At 36.7% G+C, this 27,927-nt stretch overlaps 1 protein-coding gene across 1 annotated transcript in view; it reads right to left on the bottom strand.

The window, feature by feature from the left end:
• The window catches only part of MSH3 (mutS homolog 3), a 202,550-nt gene that overhangs the window by 161,131 nt on the left and 13,492 nt on the right, over nt 1-27,927 (bottom strand). Inside the window, exons 4-8 of the mRNA XM_036764612.1 lie at nt 26,599-26,811; nt 26,014-26,130; nt 25,215-25,332; nt 23,490-23,626; nt 17,399-17,565 (exon numbers count right to left, since the gene is read on the bottom strand). Coding sequence (XP_036620507.1) covers nt 17,399-17,565; nt 23,490-23,626; nt 25,215-25,332; nt 26,014-26,130; nt 26,599-26,811 — 752 coding nt within the window. The remainder of the gene's footprint in view (nt 1-17,398; nt 17,566-23,489; nt 23,627-25,214; nt 25,333-26,013; nt 26,131-26,598; nt 26,812-27,927) is intronic.

Genomic DNA, 27,927 nt, shown 5'->3' with positions numbered 1-27,927 from the left:
AGAAAAGATAGTCCCATCTGAAGAGATTGTTTTCCTTTAAAGGTTAGTTTATTTACAAACATTGTTAAAAAATGAAATGATAAATGCAATTGCATTCTAAAGATGTTTATCATTTAGTATGGTGCTTTTCATCAGCCAGTAAAAAAAGTAAATACGTTAATTTAAATGAATTTCCATCTCTCAGCAAGAGTTTATAAAATTCTCCCACCACTTTCCATCACATATTCTTGTGAGAGTTTTCACTTTATTATTGCTTTAAATCAAAACAGGGAAATAAACTTCATGAGGAACCAAATTTAAAGTTGGGTTTGTCTGGTGTCGAGCCAAATAAGACAAACTTTCATTGAAAAAAGTCCAACATCAAAATTAATTTTATATATGATGATTATTATATTGTTAAGCATCTTCCAAGTTTTAACTTATTTCATTAAAAATGTTCAACAAAATTTGTAAAATTAAGGCATTCAATATGAAGTGCTGGATTACCTTTAATTCTCATAGAACTTCCCATATAAAATATTCATAATTATTTTATAATTACTGTTATAATTTTATGTTTAGAGCTTTCATAATTATAAGTAATATAAAATTTTATATGTTACAATAATGTAATATAAATTTTAATTTGGAGCTTGGGGGGGCAGGCATGAGATATCATTGTAGTTATTGTAAGCACTTAATGAAAAAATCTAAAAGAATATCATCAGTAGTATTATCAAATTACCCTGGGGGGTCACTACACATTTTTTCTTGTTCTTGTTGAAAGAAACAAAAGAGGCTGGGAACCACTGCCCTAAGTCAACCTACAAGGTAAGCTGTTTCCCCTACTCTCCACAGCATGAGTAAAGGTTTTCATTCTGAAGGCAAAGATAGAGAACCTCCTTTGGCCTTAGTCAATTAATTACCTATGACCAGTAAACTCTGTTATATGCGGTATTTCAGGGCAACTTGTAGAAGTTATGCTTACAGATGGTGCATCAAGTTAGAAATAGACAATAGTGGAATAACAATAAAGTGTTCTAATGCAAAAAGCCTCTTTGAATCCTTTTAACAAGTATTTTTCAGTTGCCCCATTGTTTCTTTAGGCAGTTAGGTGGCTCAGTGGATAAAGCACTGGGCATGGAATAGGGAAGATTCATCTTCATGAGTTCAAATCTACCCTCAGACACTTACTAGCTGTGTGGCCCCGGGCAAGTCACTTCACCTTCTTTGTCTCAGTTCCTCATTTGTAAAATGAGCTGGAGAGGGAGATGCCAAACCTCTCCAGTAATAGGATTACAAAGAATTGGACACAACTGAAATGATTCAACAACAAAATTGTTTCTTCAGCACTAACCAATCAAGAAACATTTACTAAGCTCCTACTATGTGCCAGATGCTGTACTAAGCTCTGGAAACTACCTCTTAATTTCATAGGATCATAGATTTAGAGCTAGAAAGGACCTCAGAGGTCAATGAATCTAACCCCTTCATTTTACAAATGAGGAAGCAGAGGTCCAAAGGGGTTAAGATAGCGTGTCCAGTGTTGTATGCACTAGGAAGAGTATGAGGCAGGACTGAACCTGGTTATTACTAATTCCAAGTCCAGTGCTCTACTTCACTTCACCATTTACATTTCTAGTCTAAGCAACTGGGAAATAGGAACAACTCGACAGACTAGAATGACAAGTTAAATCAAATGAGATGAAATTTCACAGGAATAAAAGTAAAGTCTTACATTTTGGTATTAAAAAGTCAACTCATGATCATAAGATTGTTGAAATGTGGCACACAAAAAAAGCAGTTCATGTGAATGAGATTTGCTGGGCTTGGCACATTATAAACTCAATGAGTCAAAAGTGAGACTCAGCAGATGGGAATATTAATCAATTTATAAAATACACTAATGGAAACAGAGCATCCAGAATAAGGTGGGGTAACAGTTTCACTGAATTCTTGCCCTGGTCAGACCACATGTGAATTACTGTGTTCAGTTCTGAGAACCACTTTGTACCAAGGACAATCACAGGTTCAAATGAGACCGGAGAAAGGCAAGTGGGATAAGAAGAGGACTTAAAGTCAGGTCATACGAAACTTGTTGAAGGAACTTGTTTGCATGTTTAGCCTGCAAAAGGGAAAACTTGGGGAGACATGACAGACTACGAGGTCTTTGAGAACAGGGGATTTTTTTATTCTGCTTTGAACACTCAGCACTTAGCAGAGTGTCTGGCACATAATAAGTACTTCATAAATATCTGCTCACTGACAGCTATATTCAGAAATCTGAAAGACTGTCAAGCAAAAATTGGATTAGACTTATTATCTATGGCTTCATAGGACAGAAGTTGGAATGGGCAGAAATTCAGATACACACATTTCAATTCAATTTCAGGAAAAATTTTAAGAAAAATTTCAGAATCACAGAATTCTAAATCTGAAAAGGCCTATGTATAGCCAAACCCAGACCTGAAAAAGAATATCTAAGGGTTAGCTTTCCAACAGCAGAATAATAATGATAACTGATATAGCACTCTAAAGTTTAGAAAATACTTGACATACCTTATCTCATTTGACTGTCACAATTCTTGGGAGCAGATAGTACAAGTATTATCATTATTAATATTAATATTCCCATTTACTAAAGAAGAAACTTTGACTCAGTGAAGTTAAGGGACTTGCCCATGGTTACGTAGCCCAAGTGTCAGAGGATTAACAGGAAAGCTGTTCCTGACCCATATCCAGCACTCTATGCACTATGCCAAGCTGTCCCTTCCAGAAATGAATTCCCATTTCTCAGGGACTTCTGAAAATATTTGCTTTCTACTTGCAAGAAACTTGGATAAAAGGCTTTATTGTTATTTCTAGTTTTATTTTACTTAGCTAAAAGTCATTAGAGAGAAGTTTAACATTGTACTTTTAGCAGTATTCTTTCAAACTGTATTTGCATCCAAGTTAACTGTCTGGTTATTAAATTGAAGATTTGAATTGGAGGATGTCAGACATGCTAGCTTTATTCCAAGTGATAAAGTGCAAGATGACAGTTTTTTATTGTATATCTAAAAATACATAATTGAGATAATAATACCTTACCTTAGTGACAGGAAAATTTGTTCACATCCAGTATTTCATTTGAGCCTCTCAACAAACCAAAGAGCACAGGAGAAAAATACTCGGGTTATATTCCCAGCTCTGACGATTCCTAGCTATGGGACTCTGGGTAAGTCACGACATGAGCCTCAGTTTCCTCCTCTATAGAGTGGAGCTTATACTTGAACTGCTATTTAAACTCAATTACACTTAAACTGCTACTTATTTCACATGATTGCTGTGAGGAAAGTGATTTGTAAATTGTAAATGTGACATCAAAAAATGTATTATTATTACAATGTATATACTTAGATCCAAACCCTGAAGTCTTAACATGAACAGATGTGTTTAACAAATTCAAATAGTTTAGAAAACAATGGCAGTGCTGTCTTTGAAAAATTGTTTCAAAACTTCATTTCCCTATAGAAACCCACTTGAACAATACATTGACTTTCTATTCAAATACTGTCAATTTGAATATTATACTAAAATGAGTACAGCAAGGTGGTGAAATGGATAGAGCGCTGGGCCTGGAGTCAGGAAAACTCATCTTCCTGAGTTCAAATCCGGCCTCAGACACTTTTGAGCTGTGTGATTCTGGGCAAGTCACTTAACCTCTGTTTCCCTTAATACAACGGAGAAGGAAATGGCAAACCATACCAGTATCTTTGCCAAGAAAACCCCATGGACAATACTGGTGTGCTATGGTCCATGGGGTAACAAAGAGTCAGACATAACTGAACAACAACAAACTAAAATTAATTTTCCCCTTCAAAAGTTATATCAAAATGAATCATTTAAAGTGACATAAAAATCAAAGAAATCTTAATAATGCTTTCCCAATGAATCATCACACACGAGTTTATTTGTTTTTGAAAATCTGAATTTTTACATATTGATTTTATTTAATTTCAAGAGATTCATTACTAGAGGTTAGCTACCAGGTGATGAAGTTTTCTGGCAAGAGCAAAATGTTCAGTTGTCTACTAGCATGAGATGGAATTACACTCTTTACCTATATAGAGTACCCACACCAATGAAATCCTGATGTTAAACAAATATAACATGTATACAGACAACATGGCCTATATATTTATCACATAGATCTAGAAACAGGAATGAAGAATACAACCTGAAAAATTTTTTGACACAAACACTGACTTAAAAAAAAAAAGTCACCGGGGAAACTGATACCATAGAATGAAACTTAGAAATAGTCACTCATTTAGGAAAAATGGCAATGTAACATTCATTATAATCTATAACAAGGGAATTTCCATAGGAGGAAGGCAAAGAAATAAGAATTGAAGTTAACAGAGGTTAAATGGGTCAAACAACTAATAGGTATCTGAGGCCCCATTTGAACTCAGGTCTTCTGGACTATAGACCTGGCTCTCCATCCACCGCATCACTAGCTGCCACATGAAACGGGAAGCTACTTAAAAATAAATCCTTCCACATTCACTGTTCATCTTGGGGCTGGGCCAATATAATTTTTAAAAAGATAATGCTACCTAAATTAATTTATGGATTCAGTACTATACCAATTGTATTACCAAGGTGATACTTTGTAGAACTAAATAAAGTAAGAACAAAATTAATTTGGATGAACAAAAGGTCTGAAATATCAAAGAAGTATTGTATTTCACTGAATAATCATGGCACATTACTTTTTCCCCCACTCCCAGTCCAAAAATTGGTTTATAGCCTTTCACCCCACAATTGTCGCATGGCGTAATTCTGATAAATACAGCAGCAATGTAGTCACCAGCGGCACATGGATACACATTTTGAGCAGCAAGTCTAGAATTCTCAGCACACATGCATTGTCAGTATATTTCAAAAGCCAACTAGCAGGTTTGTTTAGAGTGCTACAGTATTAATGACATTGTCATTCAACCCAATGAAGAGCCATAGGCGCAAGGGGAGTGGATGAGTAGGTGAAGCTACCACAAGTAAATGACCTGATATGGTAAGACTCACATCTTCTCTAGCTAGCTAAATTGTACAGTTCATCTGCCAGCGATACAGCTTAGTAATAAATTATTTTTAAGTAATACCAGCACAATTTTTTTTAAAAAGCTTCACATAATGGTCATACCCCACTTTTCTACAAAAAAATTCACCATAAAATCTGTGATGATTATGCAGTGAAATACAGTAATGAAGAAAATACCAATGAAAGAGACATAGCTTTACCATAACTTAGGTTTTATTATGAAGCAGCAGTCATCAAAACTATTTAATATCTGTGAAAAGAACAGGAAAGTAGGTTCATGGGACAGACTAGATGCAAAAAACAAAGTAAATGAAAACAGTAGTTCAGCATTTGATAAATCCAAGAACATAAATTACTAGGGGAACGATTTCCCTTTCTGACAAGAAATGTGGGGAAAATGTGAAAGCAGTCTGGAAGGAATTAAATTTAGGTCAATAACTTATACCAGAAACCAAAGAGATAACTGATACGCACCAAAGAGATAAGCGGCCTCAATATTAAAGGTTACAACATAAAAAGAGAAGCTACATTTCACAGGCATGGCTAGGGGGAGAATTCCTAATCAAATAAGGGGCTAAAAAAAGTACTATGAGGGTATGTATGTTACAAAAGAAGAGAATTTGGATTACACACAATAAAAAGAGTTTCCACAAATAAAATCAATATGAACAGAAAAAGAGGAAAACTGATGTTAAGATATATGGAGAATTGACATAAATAGATAATGCCAAAGGATATAAAATTTTTGCAAGATGTGCTTATTTTTGTTGCTAAACTCAAGAAGGCTGCCTACAATAGGTGCCTCCAATTCCTTTCCTCTCACTTTCTTCTTACTCTCTACAGTCTGGCTTACAATCTCATCATTCAACTGAAACTGCTCTCACCAAAGTTAGCCATGATCTTGATCTCTTAGCTGTCCAATCTAATGACCTTTTCCCAGCCCTCTGGGATCTCTCTGCAGCCTGTGATACTGTCAATCACCCCCCTGATGCTCTCTTCTCTCCAGGTCCCTGCTCTTTCTCGGTTCTCTTCCTGTGTATGTGACCACTCCTTCTCAGCCTCCTTTGCTGGCTCTTTGGTCAAGCCCACTAAGCATGGCTATTCCACAAGGCTCTGTCCAGGGCTCTCTATTCTTCTCCCTCTATTCTGTTTCATTTGTTGATCTCATCAGCTCCTGTGGATTCAATTATCATTTCTATGCTATGATTCTCAAAAATACTTACCTTTCTGCTCACCTCTAGCTTCTCATCTTCAACTGCCCACTGGACATTTCAAACTGGATGTCCCACAGAATCTTAAAATTGCATATCCAAAACTGAAGTCACCTTTCTCCCCCAAATGCTTCTGTCTTCCTAACTACCCTTTTACCATCAAGGATACCACCATCTTCCCAGTCACCCAAGCTCACACCCTAGGGGACATCCTCAACTCCTCACTCTTTGACCCAGTAACCTTACAATGGAACATTTATCCCTAAAGAAGTAAAATATAGGGAAGAAAAAGCCAAATACAGAAAAAAAATATTCATAGAAACATTGCTTATAACAGCAAGGAACTATAAAGAATTTTATATACTATAAAGTAGATGCCCATTGACAGGGAAATGGCTAAAAAAACATGGTATACAAAGTAATGGCATTTTATTGTACAATAAAAAATAATGGATAAGAGGAATTCAGAGAAACAAAAAAAAAAGATTTGTATGAGTTGATATAAAATGAAGCAAGAACCAAAAAAAAGTATAGTACATGATTAATACAACAATGTAAATTAAAAGATCACTAAAAGTCAAATTCTTGAGTAAATACAAAAAACCACAAATACAGTCCTATGAAACAGATAATGAAACATATTTCTCTCTTTCAGGAAGAGAAGCAAGGATCTAATAAGGGAGAATGTAGTCTGTCAGTCAGTCAATAAACATTTTATTAAGCACTCATGTGCCAGGCACTATGCCATGCTCTAGAATGCGAAGCATGATCTGTGCTAAACACTGGATCAGTTATCTTCCTTAATTCAATCTGGAATGGTGGAAAGGAAGTTTTAGGGTTTTTTTCCGCCTCTCCCAGAATGATTGTAAAAATAAAGCCATCAATGAAATGTACTTTTTTAAAGAAGCAAACACTCCCCTAAAAAGTATCCTCACTTTCCAAAATTGTTTTAAATTATATGAACTCACACTGTCTTGTATTGTTTTTAAAAGTATTCATGTAATAGAACTTGTGTAGGAAATTTATTTTTAGCATCTTTACAAAAAAACTGAATAAGTTTATGTTACTTATGAATATTCAGCTACTATGATGGAATAAAGTGAAATATAACTAAAAAATGCATATTTATACAAACCTAATTCTGATTATTCACATGTCAAATTACTTCCTAATCCTTTCTTGCCCCACCAAACAACAAATCCAACTGACTCATTCTGCTCTCCTCGTTCTGATAACAATATTCCAATGATGCATTAGAAAAGAACAGAAAATATTCCTTTTATATCAATGAACTTGAGAGACTGGTCAGATTACCAGATTTTTTTCCTAATGGTGGCACTAGATCATTTCAGTAACACAGTCTTACATTTTAAAATACACAGCGTACAACAAGGGGGTGGGGGGGGTTAAATAGAAATAGTGAAACATAATAAAGCTTTAGAGAATGTATACATCACCCCATAACACAAAATACTGCATTCGTCAAAATGTGATTTTAAAAAGACAAAAACAGAAGAGCAGGGTTATTTTAATTCCAAAGATTAGATTTAAACAGATTATCAGAAATGAAGAAAAAAAATGTTTTTAGCAAAATCAGAAAGGTCACTAAAACAGCAAGAGAGGAAATCACTGCCACATAACAAAAGATGCGAACTGTGATACTGAATCCTTTAACTCTCACGGCTACTCAGAATCTGTATTCTAACAGAAGAGACTCAGAGAACCAAATGGAGAGAAAAAAAGAACCTTTTCAAATACTAGATTAATAGACACCTCATTTTAAAGATACTGCAGGTATGATTTAATATGCAATTTGATCCTCTAAATTATTATTAATCAAAAAATGGAGCCGTGATGGGCATTATGGTAATCTATTTTTTAAACATCCTCAAATCACTTTGTTTCTAGGAACGAAATCTGGAGGAAAAGATCACATGAAATCATGTGACTGAGTCAATCAAATGTCCTACCAAAAAAATCACTTAGAATACTCCCATTAGGAGTCCTTACCACATTTGTTTTACTAATCAGGGATGGTCTGGAGTAAATCAGAGAGTCCATAGAGCAATACCTACCCAGAAACCTAAGATCCCCTTCTCAATCCTGAAATGATCAAGGGAGCTCAGAGCTATCTTAGCTCTGGAAACAGCTGACTTGAGATCAGTGTTCTGACTTCAAGCTCTGAGCTGTGAAAGAAGAGCTGCTGATGCATGTTGCAAACTAACGGGTCCTGAAATGTTAAGCAGGAAATCTGATCACTAAAAATCTCATCAGGACCACAGACATCCCAAGTGGCTCTTATGTTTCCTAGTCACCTAGGTACTTTTAGGAATATTAACAGACAAGTCAAATTAAGATTCTAGGGAACAATCATAATTTTGCCACAGTTACCTATTCTAATTGTATCTTTATTACTTTTTCTAGAACAAAGAAACACTACAGGTATTGAGTCAAAGCTTCAACATTCAAGCTCATATTTCTAATTATGAAGAAAAACTTTCTAAATTCAAAATACATTAAAACTTCAGCCGTCTGGGAATAAAGAGTATAAGAGAAAGGAAACTGGATTTGCATCCAGAGGTTTTGAGTTTAAATCTCTGCTTTGCTACACATGCTATACATGTAACCTTGGGCAAGCCATTAGGTACTGTCTGGGCCTCAGTCTCCCCATCTGTGAAATGAGAGAATTAAATTAATTATTTCTAAAGTAACTTCTAATCTTATCATCTTACCAATCAATCTGGATAAGTAAATTTCAAGATATTTTAGGATTAACTCTCTAGAGTTACTTTCAAAATACTCATAAAAAATTAATTTTGAAGAAAATCTTTCTAAAATATGTTAAACACTTTACTGCCTTCTCAACCTTTATTAAATGCCCATTCTATATAAGGAAGGAAGGAAATAAGCATTTATTGAGCACCTATTATTTGCCAGGTACTGTGCTAAGTGCTTTGCAAATATATACTAACTCTTAATTATTTCAATATTATATTATTTCATAACCCTCACAATAACTTTTTTCAGAGAAAATTATTTCTATTCTACTATCTCAGGGGCAAATTCCTATCTAAAAAGTGATAAGCGAAATGATTATTAATAACCAATTACGGGGAAGATCCATGCTTTTTCCCTGTCCTATTTCCTTGCTCAAAGCCCAGCCTTTGAAGGCCATTACTGACCTCGGCCAAAAAATTACCCCACCTAGACCATCTTATCTAGGTGAATTCCTGACTACTGTGTTCCACTCAAGCAAGTTTGGGTGAAGGTAGATCCTTTATCTGGACTGCCCAAGGCTAGGGGTGGTCTGGGTATACGGTCAGTGTCTTTGTCCAGGGGCTAAATGTCACTCTCCCTGGCCCCATGTGGAAGTGAGCTCACTTGTCTTTGTAAAGTCCATTTCTCATGACAATCAGAGTTGATTGCCATCCTCAGGCATCCAAGGGCATATAAACTGTGAGCCCACTGCCATGAGCAGTCTTTGGGATTTGAGAGTGTCACTGACTCTTTTTTAATTAAATTATTAATTACCCAGAAATTATTTCTGTCAAACTTTTTAAACATCACAGTGATCAGAAAATTCCAAACATGGTACAGATTTATATACTGAAAATCTTCAGAGAAAAGCGATGCTTAGAGAATATTATGATCAGTTTTATTTGATGAATTATAATAAATATAAACTTCTTTAAAATTAGCCTCATGTAAATAAAATGTTATGATCCTCATTTTATAGCTGAGGAAACCGAGGCAGAGTTCAAGTGACTTGCCCAGGGTAACACAGTTAGTAAGTGTCTGAAGCCAAATTTGGACTCTGATTTTGCTGACTGCAGGCCCAGCATCTGTGTACTATGTCGCCACCTAGCTACCTCTGTCAGGGGTACGGCCTTATCCCAGGCACACACAATTATGAAAAACAAACAGTCCCTGTCCTGACCGATTTACAAATTGACAGACTCAGGATTTTCCTTTTCAACATCAATTACTGACATGCTGAAAACATAGTTGTGGATGCAGATGGTGAGGACATAGCACAGAATGAATACTGACCTCAGCAATGGCCCTAGAATTCGCTTTCTATAAACTATTCATGGTTTAGTTTTTTTTGTTCCTTGTTCCTGTCTTTTTTCAGCATCTAGGTGACACAGTGGATAGGGTGTCAGCCCTGGAGTCAGGAAGACTCATCTTCCTGAGTTCAAATCTGGTCAGACACTTACTAGCTATGTGACCCTGGGCAAGTCAATTAGACTTGTTTGCCTCAGTTTCCTCATCTGTAAAATAAGCTAGAGAAAGAAATGGCGACTCACTCCAGCATCTTTGCCAAGAAAACCCTAAATGGGGTTACAAAGAGTCAGAAATGACTAAAAAAAATCTCTTTTTCATAAACAAGAAGCAATTCAAGGACCAATGCATAACTTCTGGCCAGTACTACGTGGCTGACTTTCAACAAAATTAAGGTCTTGGAAACTTGAAGCAGCCTTCTCCTAAGTGGTTTTCTTGGCCTTCCAGAAAATTATCACTTTATCCACTACCATCAACAACTATTCTTTGACTTCTCAACAAAAAATCATTAGGATTTCCACCTCACTTTCACGAAAAAGCATTAGCAGTCCCATGCCAGCTTGTATTCATTTGTCTTGATCTCCACTGTCTGAAATTGGTCCATGGAGGCATGAGGAACTAACTTGTCCTGCCAACAGCTGCAGCAACAATCAATAGTTTTTATAAAGCGTTTTAAGGTGACAAAGTGTCTCATTTGATCCTCACAATAGTACAGTGAGATGGGTGATATTATCTACATTTTACAGAGGAGGATACTAAGCACAGGTATTAAGTGACTTACAGTTAGTGTCAAACACAGGATCTGAATCTAGGTCTCTCCTGATTATAAAATCAGTGATCTTTCCAACCCACCACAGTGACATGACATCAGGTCATAATTTTGTCTAAGTACTACTTCATGTTGGCTTTGATCAGAATTCCAGGCAACAAGAAAAGCTACCTCTTTAAGGTCATAATGGGATAGAAAGTCTTATATAAGACCTGGGTGACAAATCTACTCTCATAAAATCCCTTCTACAAGTGAATTTCACATTCTGAATAACATTTTAGTGCAAAGTCTTAATCAGTGCAGTAACACTGTGGGTCGGAAACATGGCAAAAATAGCCTCAAGTATGCTTTTGGTCCTGAAATGATCTTTCATTCAAATTGTAAAAAGATGACAGAAGCCAGAAAATGTTTCTTTGTCCATTCATGCATTAGCTTGTATGATGTAACAGGTTAAAAATAATGCATGACACCTTTGAAAGTTCTAAGACAGTGAAAATGTCCAATCTCAGAAAGTTTTATTTTTCAGAAGCCTGTAGCATTGGCACAGGTAAGAACAGTTTAAACTATCCCTATTCAGCTTAAACCCAGGAGGGAGCTTAATTTATTGGCACCTACCAAGGATTGCCAATAATGTCAGAAGAGACTGGTTTCACCCAAAAAGTGACAGAGTTCAGGGTATAGACTGAGAAACAAGTGTTCTAGAAAAGCCGGGGTGTTCTTTTTCAGACTTATGATTTTCTGACTTTTTAGCAAGCTATATCGACTTATGTCCATAGATTTTTAACATAATGTCTTATTCAAAAAGGTCAAAGCCACCTTTCTGAAAATATACATAGTTCAATCAATTTTCTCATTTGAAATTCTTTTTTGTCTTTTCAAAAAGCATTGGTCCAAAGTTGGGAAGGCAAACCCTCACATAGAGGCCACTATCTGGGTGTCTGGCCAGGGAAGAAGGGGGCAAAAGGGAAGAGGCAAGCAGGAAGAAAAAATCATGAGGCACTGCTCTTCAGATTCAGAGTATTTGAGCCCATACTTGGTACACCCATATTTGATATGATACTGGGTTAAAGAATTAATACTATATCTATCCATCAGTTTTTCCCGTATTTGCCTTTTCAAATTACAAACAAATATTCTTTTTCTCTTTTCAGATGGCATAACTTTTCACATTTCAATACTGCAACTTTTACTAGAGGATGACTGGCCCTTCTGACTGCATGGCACCAATATATGGCACTCTTTTATTGCTCTCTGGTCTATACATTCCCACACAGGCTATTTCAAGCTTTCTCTCCCTTCTCCTTCACTATCAAATTCCACCTACACCTATCCTTTTCACTGATGGCCTCGCCTCTAACTTTATTGATAAGACTGAGACAGTATGACTGAGATTCCTCATCTCCCCTCCTCCGTATTAGAAAACTTCTCTCTCCTTCACCCATCTTTTCCTCTCTCATCTGAGAGGCTATGGTACTCTTCCTCCCTGCCAAGACTAATCCTCTTCTGTTCACCCCTCATGTCCTCTTGCTTCATTCATTATTCCCACTAGAGCACCTTTAACCCCTTTTTTCTGTACTGGATCCTTCCCTTCTACCTATAAACATGCTGATCTGTCTCTCAGCCAGGAACAACGAAGTCTGCCAAACCAAAGGCAGGAAGCGAACGAATCAAGGTCGCAGTCAAACAGGGCCTGACCCCTCCATTCAAGAGTAGAGAGAAAGGGAAGAGCCTGGCCCTAGTGCACCTTGTGTGTCTGCATGTGAGCGCATTTGCACACATCAGGAACTGAGGTTGTAGATATGAGTAAAAAAAAAAAGAGAGACACTAAATACTATGAAGAAATATAGGTCTAAAGACAACCAAAAGGGAAACTCAGAAGCAGAGAGTAACAGGCAGAAAAATATGGGTTGGCTACAAGGACTTCAAGAGTACCTAAAAGAGAAAAAAAAATGTGATTATAGGTAAAATAAGAGTTCTGAAGGAAAGAAATGGAAGGAGGATAAACAATTTAAAGGAGAAGGTAGGAAACTTTATCTAAGTAATAGACTCCCTGAAAACTGAAGAGACCAAACAGAACTTGATGTCTCCATGATACTGCAGGAAATATTAGAATAAATCAAGTTTTTTTTTTGAAAAAGAAAGGGAATGTAAAGTATCTGCTATTAAAAACAAATTACCTGGAAAATTGGTCAAGGAGACAAAATTTAAGAATGACTGGATGTTCTGAAAACAAAAACAAAAAATCTAAGACGTCATATTTCAAAAAATCATAAAGGAAAACTGTCCAGATTTTACTAGAACCAGAAGGCAAAGTAAAAATATAAAGAATCTTTTGATCACCTCTTGAAAGACACCAAAGAATGAAAGGTCCCAGTAATGTCATGGCTAAAATTCAGAGCTTCCAAGTTTAAAATTTAAAAAAATAGCAATCAGTATAAATAACTTAAGTACTAGAAGACCAGTCAGAATCACACAAGATTTGGCAGCTATTATTTATAAAGGAGAGAAAAATCTTAGAACACACTATCCCAAAATTTTTGCACACAAAAAAGGCTTACAAAAAAGTAAATTATGCTGTAAGAATCAGTATAATCTTACAGATTAAAAAGAAAATAGACCTTTAACATAACTTTCAAATATTCTTGATGAAAAAAAAAAAGAGAACTGAGTAAAAACTATGAACTGCAAACCCCCAAATCAAGAGAAACCTAGAAAAGTAAATACATTTGAGCAACTGAAACTAAATGATGGGCAAATTCTAATGGGGAGAGAAGAAACAAATGTCCCTGCAAAATTCTAAAGTGCAGAGGTGACTAAGATAAACAAAGGGACAAGGGGTGAATTTGTTCTGTTTAAATGGTCTAAAAAGAACAATGAAAAGAGGGGAAAAAAAGAATAGAGAAGAAAAAATGCAATGAGGGGAAAAGGGGTAGAACTTACTATGTCCCATGGTTGGGGTAAGAAAAACTGTATACAAACCTAGAGGAAGGAGTCAAGGGGTGGGAGATTCAGGAGAACGTGAGTGGCCATGACTCAAATCTGAACTAGAGAAAGAAGAAGTGAACACACAAACAGGACCTTTCCTAATATGATAAATAATATCTATCTAAAACAAATATCATCATCTGTAACATATAGTAGATTTTTTTTTCCAATACGGTCAGGTATAAAGCTAGGATGTCCATTATCTCCACTATTATTTGAAATGCCAGCTTTAACAATAAGAAAAAGAAATAATGGGAATAAGCACAAAGAAGAAACAAAAATATCCCTTTTTCCAGACTACATAATGGTCTATTTAGAGAAGCCTAGATAATCAACCAAAAAATTATTAGGAACAATAACTTCAGCAAACTAGGAGGTAATAAAACAAACCCACAAAAATCATGAACCTTTTTGCATATTGCCAAAACAAAACAGTACAAAGATGGAAAAAGAAATTTCATTCAAAATAACCACAGAATGGATACAATATCTGGGGGTCCATCTACCAAAACACAAATAGGAATTATATGAATAAAAAACATCCTCTTCTAGGAAAAAAAAAAGACAGGAGCAAAGGCACAGACACTGAAGAGAGTAGAATGAGAGGTAAGAAGAATTAGAATAGAAAATTAGAATAGAAAGTAGGTTATGCAAAGAGTAACATGGTGGTATAAGATTAGAAAGGGTCTCTGTGAGCCCAGTATCACTCCTGGATCAGTCACCTGTCTCTAGTAGCCTTAATCTTTTCGCCAGCATCTTCCCAGTGGGCCCTTCATCCCAGGGCCTTCCCAGAGAGCCTGCATCAATCCATCTGGGATCTAGTAATCTGCCTCCCACCCTCTGCCCCTTTTCTCTGAGTTGCCAGAGTAGTATGACAGTAACACAATGGAAAAGGGCCTTCTCAGTAAGTTGTGTCAGTCCCAGATGTGGACACTTGCTTCCACTGGCTTCTTTCTTCACCCCAGCACTCTCTCTAGTGCCTTGGAGACTACCTTCCACCTGGTATTTCCTCTTCCTACCTCTTGAACAGCTTCTCCCAAATTTGCTCCCGCCTGCAGTGAGGAGGGCTTTCTGGGCCTCAAAAAGATAAAATATCAGTCTGCATAAGGACAGCTTGGTGCTGGGAGCGGAGTGCATCCCGGTGTGGGTGGTGCCAGGACAGACCAGACCGTGAGTTGGCCCAGAGCAGGCCTTAGGGCCATGCATCATTGAGCTGTGGCAGTTACCAGACGTCTAAACCCACAAACACCAAAGACCACAGGGCAGGTTAGTGGGCAAACTGCTAGATCAGGTTAGAGAGTGATCCAAGCTCCTGTGGCTGCTTCCAGAGCTCCAGCATCAGCTGCTTCCAGAGTCCCTGGATCACACAGTGGGAGGAATCAAGCAGCAGACCAGAGAGGGAGTGCAGGGCTTGCTTTGCCCTGCTTGGATCTGGATCGCAATCCTGGTTGGCGGTTCTTGGGGGAGGAGGAGATGCTGCTGTGGCAGAGCTTGCAGTGACGGTGGAGTAGAAGTAGCTCTGAAAACAGCAGCACAGCCCCTAAAGCTTGGGACAAAGCACTCTCTACTGTACAAGCAGTCATATCCTGAAAAAAGCTCAAGGGTCAAGCAGTTGGCTGGGAACATGAACAGGCACCGAAAGCAAACTCAGACTCAAATGCAGACTCAAATTCAAACTCTAGATTCCTTTTTTGGTGACAAAGAAGATCTAAACATACAGCCAGAAGAAGTCAACAAAGTCAAAGAGCCTACATCAAAAGCATCCAAGAAAACTATGTATTGGTCTCAGGCCATGGAAGAGCTCAAAAAGGATTTGGAAAAGCAAGTCAGAGAAGTAGAGGAAAAACTGGGAAGAGAAATGAGAATGATGTGAGAAAACCATGCAAAACAAGTCAATGACTTGCTAAAGGAGACCCAAAAAAATACTGAAGAATAGACTAACCCAAATGGCAAAAGAGCTCCAAAAAGCCAATGAGGAAAATGCCTTGAAAGGCAGAATTAGCCAAATGGAAAAGGAGGTCCAAAAGACCACTGAAGAAAATACCACCTTAAAAATTAGATTGGAGCAAGTGTAAGCTAGTGACTTTAAGAGAAATCAAGATATTATAAAACAGAACCAAAGGAATGAAAAAATGGAAGACAATGTGAAATATCTCATTGGAAAAACCACTGACGTGGAGAACAGATTCAGGACTACCTGAAAGCCACGATCAAAAAAAAGAGCCTAGACATCATCTTTCAAGAAATCATCATAAGACTCCATGCTTCCTAGTGTCACTTCCAAACCCCTTCTCACTCTCTCTCCATCACTCTCTTCCTTCGAAATTTATATTATTCAGATTTAACACCCAATCCAAATTCTAGTGGCCAATATCTATCGACGACCATAACATTCTCCTTTATTCCTCGCTGAGTTCAGTGCCTGGCTCACAGTCATGTTCTCCACCTCAATTCCTCCCCTAACAGTAGAGAACTTCAACAGACAGACTGATGCTCCCTCAAATACTCCAACTTCCCAAATCTTCCATCTGCTCAGTTTCCATAACCTGCTCCTCCACTCCACCTCAGCCACACAAAGGGGTGGTTTTGCCCTTGTTCTTGCCATCCCCCACAAGTGTTCTATTTTCATGGTTAGGTAAAACACAAACAACTACAAGACTGAAAGTTTTACATTGGATAGAAATAATTACAACTTAATTCCATCCTACATCATTTACATGAACACTCATATTACTAAATGGAAAAAAACCACACAAGCAGTTTTGCAGTTTGGGAAATAAAAGCAAACAGTTTCTGAATCATTTAAAGTACTGGCCTGGTGACTCATGAAATAGGAAATGCTATGGGGCCCTCTTGTGGTAAAACTTTAAATTTTCTTTTTTAAACATATTTTTCAATTCCTTCAAATAGGAGCCTTTATAAAGGGAAGACTTCATTGGGCAAGAATGTAGCTAACCTGAGGCAGGAAAAAAACCAGTTATTAACCTGAATGACAATCAACCAACATGGTGCTTCCCATATGAAATTATTTCAAATTTATGTGAATTTACATATAGAGAAATCTAATGATTAGAGGTATGAAATATATAATAGGTATGAAATATAAAACCTGATACCTGAAAAGGCATTTTCAAACTCAAACAATTTTTTTTTTCAGGAATGAACTCTGTATTGCTTTCATAAATGGCTACTACTAAAGAAATTTAGCTTTTAAAACAATTGACCTTAAACAAGGATTTATTATGGATAGCCACTACCATGACCAAATCCATTTTATTTCCCCCACAAAAAAATGTAAACACATACCTGACCGAAGTTACACTGTTGATGAATCTCTCAGTGTGATCAGACATCTCTGATGGTAGTAGAAGTTCAACGGGCTGCAATCTTAAAATGCGGGTCTCTAATTCTAAACAAGATATTGAGTCCTGGAAACTATCCAAAATGACTTCGCCAGTTGCAGGCTGCACTCCCTGAAAAACAAGTGTGCCAAGTCATTTGGAAAATGAGTGTTTTGCTATGTTTAAGGAAGGACACAAGCATTTATTAAGCACTTATTATATGCCAGGCTCTGTACACATAGGTTATATAAGCCTAACAGTTCAAATATTTTAAAAACATACAAGAGATTTTAAAAAAAAGTCAGTTGTCATTGATCGTCATCATCACAACAGCAACAACTCAGACTTATGAAAAGTACCACTATTTGAACCCTATCACACATTTTCAAGACCAACAAATCATTTTCCTTACCACCCAATGAGAAACAATTTCTTTTTTTTTTAAGAAGGAATTATAATCCTAAACAGTAGCACCCTACACTTCACTTAATAAGTGGATTTTAAAGGAAACACATTTCTTAAAATCTATAAACACAGCTGTAATCCATTTTTGTTTCTCCTTTATCTCAAGGAGATCACCCATCCACTCTGAAAAGAAAAAAAAAACCTTGCAGTCAAATGATGCTGACTAGAGCAAAAGAAAAGCAGTCAAGAGAAACAAATAGCTTTACTCAAAAATGAAATATTAATGTTTGGAAATAAACACTTAAATTCCAAAACTAGAAACAGCTTTGCTTTGCAATTAGCCAACTGCCTAGAGCCAAGAACATTTATGCTGGACTAGCAAAGTACAGATTTTATACTATTTAATATCATAAAACCCTCTTTTATGCTTTTTAGTGAAAGAGGAAATATTACAAAACCAGAAAACAAAACAGAAGGAAGAGGGAATAGCAGAGAGAGGAGAGGCAAAAATAACAAAGAATTAACAACAATCAAAAGTGCCCATCTTAGCATTTCAGACCTTAATTTGTTTTTCTAGTGTCTGCTCTTATTTGTAAAAATCCATGTTTGTCCTTCAAGGATTCTTTACTACAAATCTGTAATCTTTAAAGGATGTATTTTCTACACATCAATATTAGTTGGCTTGAGCATCAGTCAAACCAGGAAGTAACTCTAAAGATGCTATGTCCTCAGTAGTGCCTTATTGTCTTATGAATGCTATCCAAAATAAACTTCGAGCACTACATACACTGAACTTTTCTCAATTTAGGCAACCAAGAGTTCTCACAGTCTCATTATTCTCATGAAAAAGTCTCCTAATAATGAATTAGAAACTTTTTGTTGGAATTCATGCCCTCCTTTTAAGGGATAAACTACTATAGATCCCTTTTAATTGCTCACACACATCAGATCACTCACTTTGGTTAACTTAACTTTAGTCCTGGAAACAGCCCTACAGAACATAAATTTAGAGGTGGAAGTTCATTGGTTACAATCTCCCCTCCCTCATTTTCATAGACCAAGGATATGAACACATATCCTTTGACTTCAAATACTTTTTTTTTTCCACAATATCATACTGCCTCATTGCCTCATGCTAAGGACTAACCAGCTAATCTAATGCTAAGGATTAACAAGGTTCTGTATTGGTAATTAATGTGGGACTTTCATTTTTTTAATGTTTTCTCTTTCAGAATGCTAAAGTAATCAAGTGCCTTTGATTAAATCTTACTAGGTGCAAAGCCCCTGGCCCACACCCCTTTGCTGATTAGGCATGAAGCCTTTGGGCCCTAAGAAGGATATATAAACTCAGAGGTTAGCACTTTGTTTGGGGCTCTCACTTACTGGAAGAGTGTTGGTGTGGAGACTCTGCGTAGCCACTGGAGCCCCCCGGCTTTGAAGAAACCCAGATGTTGGTACTCCTCTGCTGGTAACTATGTATTGCTATAGATAGACTGGTTTGTGTTTTTTGCTCTATTTATATAATGTATGTTTGTAATTTCTGTTTATATTTGCTCTGAAGTTCAGGGTGCTGGCTCTTCCCTCCGAACTAAGTGAATGATATATGTATGTTTGAGTAAAGTGAGATTGTTAACCCCTTAAAGTTGCTTTCCTTAGAAAAGCAGATCAAAGAACCTGTGCTGGCAGCTCTTGTTGGTCTTGTTGGGTCTTACACCTCAGCAGCAGCTGTTAGCAACATTGTTGTTACAGGTACATTGCCTTCTAGTACGCTCTTTACGATTAACTTCTGACATTTTTGCAAACCTAAAGCATTACATAAATATCAGCTATCATTAATTATTATTATTTTTACTACTCCCATGAGAGCCAATATCTGACCAATGACAAGAAGGTATACCTAACTGCAAGCTGCCACATTGGTCCTAACTCATTTAGGAACACCATTTAGCGACATTCAAAAACAAATGCTATGTTGAGCCATTTCAGAAATGGCCTAACAATAGAGCAAACATCATTCCCTCTGATTGGACATAAGCTGAATAAATTATGAACACATAAAAGAGATTCTGAGGACTGTTTTGAAGATTTTAAAAGGCAAGCAGAAGTTCTTGCTGGTCAAAGGATCTCATTTGTGCATAATACACACTAGAGCTAATGACTCCAAGAATTCCAAATGATCCTAAATGGGCAAATTTCCATAAGTGAGCCAGGTCATGCATTTCAGCACTTTCAAGGGTCTATGATTGCTTCAGCATAGGTGGATACTCCCGAGTATTAAAAGTGGACGCTGAACTAGGCCCAGAACATTAGAGGACATAGTAAAGAGACTGTATTATAATAATAGAGAAATTGGGTAACACTTGCCAAGATCCCAGGCTGCTCCATCCTTTTAACAGCAGTATTCTCCCAATGCTCTATCAGATGGATACAAATCATGCAACTCCATGATCTCAAAAGAGCAAGAATTATCAATAACCCAAAGTAATATAAAGTTATATACATGACAAGTATCCGTAAGGTACAGCATTTTACCAAATATGGTATACATGTGAGAAGTGGCATGAAAGAGAACATGTATGACCTGAAAAGAAGGTGAACCAATGAGTGAGAAACAGATGAACAAACTGAGTGGTATGTAGGTTAGGGTAAGGGGACAGAGACTGGACCTCTGATTTCACTGGTATAGAGGAACTCCTAGGTAAGGAAACTCCCATGACTAATTCAAGTCCGTATCTTCTCTACAACTGAAAAGATTCAGAAATGTGCCTAGAGCTAATAGGTTAAATGACCAAGATCATCCTGACAGTATATACGCAGCTTAATCTTAAAAGAATAAGAAGGAGGATTCTATTCCTTTACGTAGATCTTCTGTGGTCCTTCTGACAACCTTTTGTTATTGCATGAATCCTAGGGAACTACCCAGCTGTCCATTAGGATTTTTTCATGCTACATGGCCTGTCCACTTCCTTTTCCAGGCAGGCATTCCTCTTAATGATATTCTTTACACTGCTTCTCCTAGACAATTTTTCATTGGCAAAATATCACAGCCTACTCATGGCCACCACGCACCATTCCACGTAAAAATACCCTAAGATGATGACTTAGTTGATTCTCACACAAAGCATTCTACAGGCTCATTTAAACCACAACTGACTTTTTACTGTTTTTTGAGGCAATACTATTCAGTCTTCCTCCATCCTCCTGCACAGAGCAAACCACTGTGTGCTCTAAACTAGTCTTGACCTTAGCTACTATGTCTCCCTTCTTGGCATAGAGATTAACTGGAAGTCTTTGAGCATAACAAGATTATTCTTTGTTAGGGATATTGTAGAATTTCTATTTAAGTGCAGGTCGGAAGAAATTAACTGTGAGGTCCCCACCAACTCAGATTCTATTAAACACTTGTGGGATGAAACTGGTTCTGAGACCTTTCAGCCCTATCACAGCAATGATTTTGCGATGATCTCTCTAAACAATGGTGATGGAGTTAGAATCTATACTTTTTTGCATTTCCTATTTTTGGATGCATCTTGTTCTAATAGATCTGGCCTAGTGTGTCTTGTCTCTATCTTTACCCTTCCTTTGAATTTTGCTTATTTAGCCCCTTGCTTAACTGGCCAATGATCAAACTACATGCAGACACTTGATTCTGAAATGGCTATGGAGAGAAATGCAAATTAAAATAACCTTGAGGTACCACTTCAAACCTATCAGATTGGCTAATGTGACAGAAAAGGAAAATGACAAATGCTAGAGGAGATGCAAAAAAAATTGGGACGCTAAAGAACCGTTGGTGGAGTTGTGAACTGATCCAGCTATTCTGGATAACAATTTGGAACTACACCCCAAAGGGCTATGACTCAGCAATATCGCTACTAGGTCTGTATCCCAAAGAGATCAAAGGAAAGGGAAAAGGACTGATCTGTATAAAAATATTTATAATAGCTCTTTTTGTGGTGGCAAAGAATTGGACATTGACAGGATACCCACAAATTGGAGAATAGCTGAACAAGTTGTGGTATATGATTATGATGAAATAGTACTGTGCTATAAGAAATGACAAGCAGGATGCTTTCAGAAAAACCTAGGAAGACTTATATGAACTCATCCAAAGTGAAGTGAGCAGAACCAGGAGAACATTGTACACAGTAACATCAATAATGTACAATGATCAACTGTGAATGACTTGGCTCTTCTCAGCCATACAATGATCTAAGACAATTCCAAAGGAATTATGATGAAAAATGCTATCCACCTACAGAACAAGTACTGATGGAGTCTAAATGGAGACTGAAGCATATTTTACTTTTTTTAATTTTTCTTGGTTTTTTTGGTGTGTTTCTTTTGCAACACTGCTCATTTAGAAATATGTTTTGCGTGTTTGCACATGTATAATCTATATCAAATTGCTTGCTGTCTCAGGGTGGGGGGATGGGGGAAAAGGGAGAATTTGGAATTCAAAATTTAAAAAAAGAAGGCTAAAAATTGTTTTCACATACAATTTGAAAAACAAAATATAAAATCTTTCAACTTAAAAAAATTTAAATGATCATGAATGTTAGCCATTTTCTATCTTTAAGATTATAGTCAATTTGATCATTCAAAATGGTGTTATTCAGTGATTGCCATCCAACTCTCTTCTTAAGACCTAAGTATTCACAACAAAGAGGTTTATGTCTTTGGTCCCTGCATTTCATCATCCTGAACCTAAATTTTCGAAAACAGTTTTCACTATCTTCCCAAATTCCTCTCACAATGAAGTCAATGATTATCAAAATACAGGTTGAATAGAAGTCACTTTCTTCACAGGATTTCTCAACTTCTTCACCCTCTGCAATGGATTATTTTCATAATGATGTGTTCATTTATATTCATCTTGTGCACTGATTGCTTGGCAAGATGATCAGTATCCTATGAAATAATGTTTCTTTTGCTTTTAGATTACATAATAAAATTCTTTCTGCCTACCTCTGCATTCACATCTCAGAGAAAAGCCCATGAGGCATGATATAACAACATTATGTCAACTTCATTTACAACAAGAATATCAATATGGCTGTAGTTCAGTTCTTCTAGCCCCTGGGCAAGAAATGAGACATCACAAGAGGATGTTAGTGCATGACATATATACTACACTTAAACTGACTGGAGAAGATTAGGAAAGCCAAGCTGTATAAATTATATTTGCAAGGTGAATTAAAACTTTCCTTAATCTTTTAAAGAACTTGATCCTTTTCTGCCTTGACTATCTTCCCAAGCATAGACATTATATTCCCGTGGTTACCCTCAATGATTAACACACTATTATTTATCTATGCTCTCAACACCCACATTATCTTTAATTTGTAAAACACTTTATGTCACTGTTAAACGTTTTCATTCTACAACCCTAAACTACTATGCATGTCTATCTACATAATTATGTCCATCTTAAATTGTGAAGTTGTAGAGGACAAGGCCTGACTCAATGAAGTTCCTAAAATAATTCCATAAAATGGCAGTAACAATTAAGCATATAATAAAGACATTTTTTATGTTAATGATAAATCTGAAAAATATTTTGGCACCATATCAGTTGTATGTACCACGACAAGTTTTATAGGAAATCTTTATCAGACACTATCATTTATATTTTACCCAAACATACTTACCACAATGCCAAATGTGATATTCCCCTTTTGTTTATCTTTCCTATCTTCACAGATGCACAAGAGATAATTGTTAGATGTATCACTTGCTATTTCTTCAACACTTACAGGATCATCTAGCTTCATCAAGGGATTCACATTTAATAGTTATTAAAGGAAATAAACTTGATTTGTCCTACTCCTGTTAACAACAACAAACCTATTCTCTATTTTCTCCATCAGGAAAGGATCAGTTATCCATGCTCTCACAGGATTCCCATATAAGCTTTGTATCTCATGTTTAGTTAAACATTTAGTCTTCTTTTTACTCTAAGTTCCATGGGTTTATAGATTTAGAGCTAAAAAGGACCTGAAAGGTCATGAGATATTGACCCCTCGTTTTTTAAGTGAGTAAACTAAAACAGAAATAATTGTCCCAAGGTCAACAAGGTGGCAGTAGTAGAGTAGGGATTTGCACCAAGGTCCTTTGACTCCCAAACCAGGGTCTTTTCTAGAACCACAGAAGTCTGAACTGGGCACCTCCCAGATCTGACATTCTGTGATTCTAGGTCTTAGCTTATCTCAATATAGCCTGCTAGCACAAAAACTATGTCCTCAAAATAGTCTATCTTCTTACTTACAAAGCATCTAAAAAAGTGTACATATTCAAATAGTTACCACCGATCTTCTAGTAAGTTACACTACCTGAGATTTGAGCCTTCGTCATAAAATTAATGCCAAAAATGAAAGCACAAATACACCAAAGCACCCAAGACACAATGTAAGTAGCCTCCCTCTTTACTTTAAAATACCTAGTAACTGACAAGGAAAAAAATGAGAAAAAGTGAAAAGCAGTAGAAAGAAATGGAAAAGTAAAAAAGACAAAGAATGAAAAGAGAAAGTAGCTAAAAAAACACATGGAAGAAATCAATTAAGACCTCAATTGACACACTTTTTAAGAGCAAAGCTCCCCTTAATATAAATTGGCCTAAGCAATGAGGAATTTGGAAGAAATTCCAGAAGTGATGGGGCAGGTGGCAGTTGAGTAGGAGGCAGTCATGCAACCTAATGCACAAGAATCTCCTGAATGGACTAGTATCCCGGTTCAGCAGGTAAGCCAGATGAATGGCCAATTGAGAGGAATGTATCACATAGCCTGTGCATTTGTGTGTGTTGGGCTGGGGAAAATCTTTATGCAGCCTCCCTGTCACCAAAATTCACCCTAGGATTGACAGGACTATAACTAAATAGACCAAGGAAGCTGCAAAGCTGTGGCTCAACAAACAGAAAGAGATGTGCCCTGAAAAGATATGGCAGAAAGAGGAAATCCAAGTCCTGGAACAGAGTCCTGTGCATCTCACATTATTTCTACCTTTGGAAATGAAGTTTCTGACTGCAAAGTCTGTCCCTGAAACAGTCTCTCCAATAATGGAGCTTTCATAATATAATTGTGTCCTCACCAAAAAATAAAAGACATTAATAAACTATCATTGTCCTCTAGCAGGCCATTTCCAAAAATCTATTTTCTCAACCCTAAGTCAATTGACTGCTTTCTCCCCCACTTTCATATGAGTATCTTCCATCAAACATCATTACTGCACATAACCACGTTCTGATGTGCCTTCCTGCTATGTCAAAAGGTTATCAACTCAAAAGAGAAATTATATAAACCTATCTTCTTTAAAAAAAATGCTCCCCAAAAAGCATTAGCAACTTTTAAAAACTAAATTATCAACTCCAAAAGGATATCTTCTCCAATAAGTGTAGACTTAGTATAAAGAGCAGTCAATTTTCGGGTAAACAGAGAACTTTTATTCTCTCCAACAGCCTTCAGTGCTGCAGTTTCAGTTTGTTTGACAACTCCCACCTGTAAAAGAATATGCCATAAAAAAATTAAAACCAAGTGGCAGACTTTAAAATACTTGCATTTTAAACCTAAGAAAGACTAAGTCATACATGCTGGATGTACAGAATGCAACACATTCCTAATGTGGAGACACCAGATTCTGTGAGAGTACTACATGGAAATACTTTAAGAAGTTTATCCAGACGAATTATTCAGAATCCCTCTGCCACATATGTTGCTGTTGTTCAGTTGTTTTCAGTCATGTCTGACTCTTTGTTACCAACATTTAGGGTTTTCTTGGCAAAGATACTAGAGTGGTCTGCCATTTCCTCCTCCAGTTCATTTTACAGAAGAAAAAAACTGAGGCAAACAGGGTTAAGTGACTTGCCCAGGGTCACATAGCTAGTAAGTAAATGAGGCCAGATTTGAACTGAGGTCTTCCTGACGCCAGACCTGCTGCTCTATCCACTGCACCACCTAGTTGCCCTTCTGCCACATTTAGCTGCATTAAAAAATTGACCAAAATATAACCCAATGAGGACAAAGTGCCAAGAATAAAGACTAGAAAAACCAAATTTCTCCCAAATGCCAAAATACAAATCTGAGGTCTTTCAAACTAATTTCATTACAAGACTCATTTTTTTTCTAGTGTCTGTAAGAACTGCCATTCTCATTTACCAACCAAGAAAAGCCAAAGCTGACCTTATGTCCTTTTGCCACAAGACGGCGCACATGAACAAAAAGTCTGTGACTGGGTATGCTTGCTGTCATAAAGTTGTGATCTAAATGACAATATATGTTGAGTTCCCGTGCTGCAATCTGCAAAATAAAAATATAAATACATACAGGCTCACTAAATTCCCAATCCCATTTTCCTGTGCAGAATACTCTGCTTTACTCCCTTTTTGCAAAATTTAACTGCTACACCTTAAGGGCCAGCAGAGGAATCTGAAAGCTTTTTAAAAAAATACACAACAATATTTTCTTTATCTCCCTAAACCTATAAAAATCTAACAGTGCTGTGTATGCCTGCAGAATTACTCTTCTGCCCAGGGTATAGAAGGTCAAAAATCAAAACCAATTAGCATATTATGTGTATATGATGAATAAAAAAAAATTCTTTTATTTCTGAATTAAATTATTTTACATAAAAACAAAAAGTAAATAGGTATATTTTAAAGGCCAATCCAGAAAATGAAACAAAAATTTTATAAAACCCTGTATACTACAATCTATATGCTACCAGATAAGAAAAATAGTCTGAAATATTTGAAAGAAGCAACTTACCTCTGCATCTTCTCCAAAGAATCTATATTTGTATCCGCATTCAATACACAAGATGGCATCTTTATGTTGCTCTTTTATTTCTAGGTACTGCATTTCTAATGGGGTATAAACACTTTTGGTTCTTCTGTTAGTAGGTTTGGGCTCAGATGTACTCGGTAGGCTTTCATGACTTTGATTTGATGAGAAATGAGCAAGACCAAAAAGTGATCCTCCCTGTCAAGAGAAGGTTCTTGAGAAGGATTAAATTATTTAACCATACATACAGTATTATTTAATTGTTCAATCAAATTAATCTATTTCTTCAACTCAAAGGATTCTTGGTTTACATTAGAATTCCTATCAAACACTTCCTAAAAGAGACTACATACAAGAAAACCTCTACTCAAAAAAAAAAAAAAAAGGCATAATGGAATGCCACAGGGCAGCCCTTGGCCTATCTCTGTTTAACATTTGTATCAAGGACTTACTTAAAGGCATAGATTACACGCATATCAAGTTTTCAAAAGTCAAACCAAATCTGCAAAAGAATAGTTTGACAGTAGATGACATTTATAGGCTAAAGCAATGGGCTAAGTCCAGTAAGATGAAATTTGATAAAAGTTAAGAATTATAAAGCTAAAAGGGACCTAAGCAGCCAACTAAGGGGACTCAAAACTGAAAAAGAATCTCCACTAGAAGACACCCTACAATGGTCATCCAACCTCTATTTAAAACACCTGCAATTAGGAGAAACCTACTACCCTCCTAAGACAGCCCATGCAACTTAGGGGTATCTCCAATTGTTAAAAAATGTTTTCCTTATGTCAAGACTAACTTTGCCTCTTGGGAACTTCTGGCTCTGCTTTCTGGGGGCCAAACAGAACAAATTTAAACCTTCTTCCACATGAAAATTCTTTAAATATCATCATACCTCCCCACATCTTTTCTTCTTCAGTCTAAATAACCCCAGTTCCTTCAAGAGATCCTAAGACATCACAGCCTTGAGGCCCTCACCATCCTGGCTGCCAAAAGGTCCAGTCCAATGGCTGGATTTTAAAAAATCAACCACATAAGTACTTGCTGTGCAACAAAGATCTGAAGCTGTTAGCAGACTGCAAGTTAAATGTGAGCCAAGAGTGTGTGTGAAGTGACAGTCAAAACACTAAATATCACCCCAGGCTATAGTTCCATAAGAAAAATGTCCAAAATGAGGGAATTCTTCATCCATTTGAAAGAGCACATATTAAGAGTCTACTATCAGGCAATTTGCTAGGTGCTAAAGATAACATAAGGAAAAACTGAACAGTCCCTGCCCTCAAGAACTTACTTTTTATTGGTGGCAGAGGTGCG

The sequence above is a fragment of the Trichosurus vulpecula genome, chromosome 1 (assembly GCF_011100635.1).
Source record: "Trichosurus vulpecula isolate mTriVul1 chromosome 1, mTriVul1.pri, whole genome shotgun sequence".
Lineage (NCBI taxonomy): Eukaryota > Metazoa > Chordata > Mammalia > Diprotodontia > Phalangeridae > Trichosurus > Trichosurus vulpecula.
Note: the sequence above shows the minus strand (reverse complement) of the source record. Positions and strands in the feature narration are given on the sequence as shown.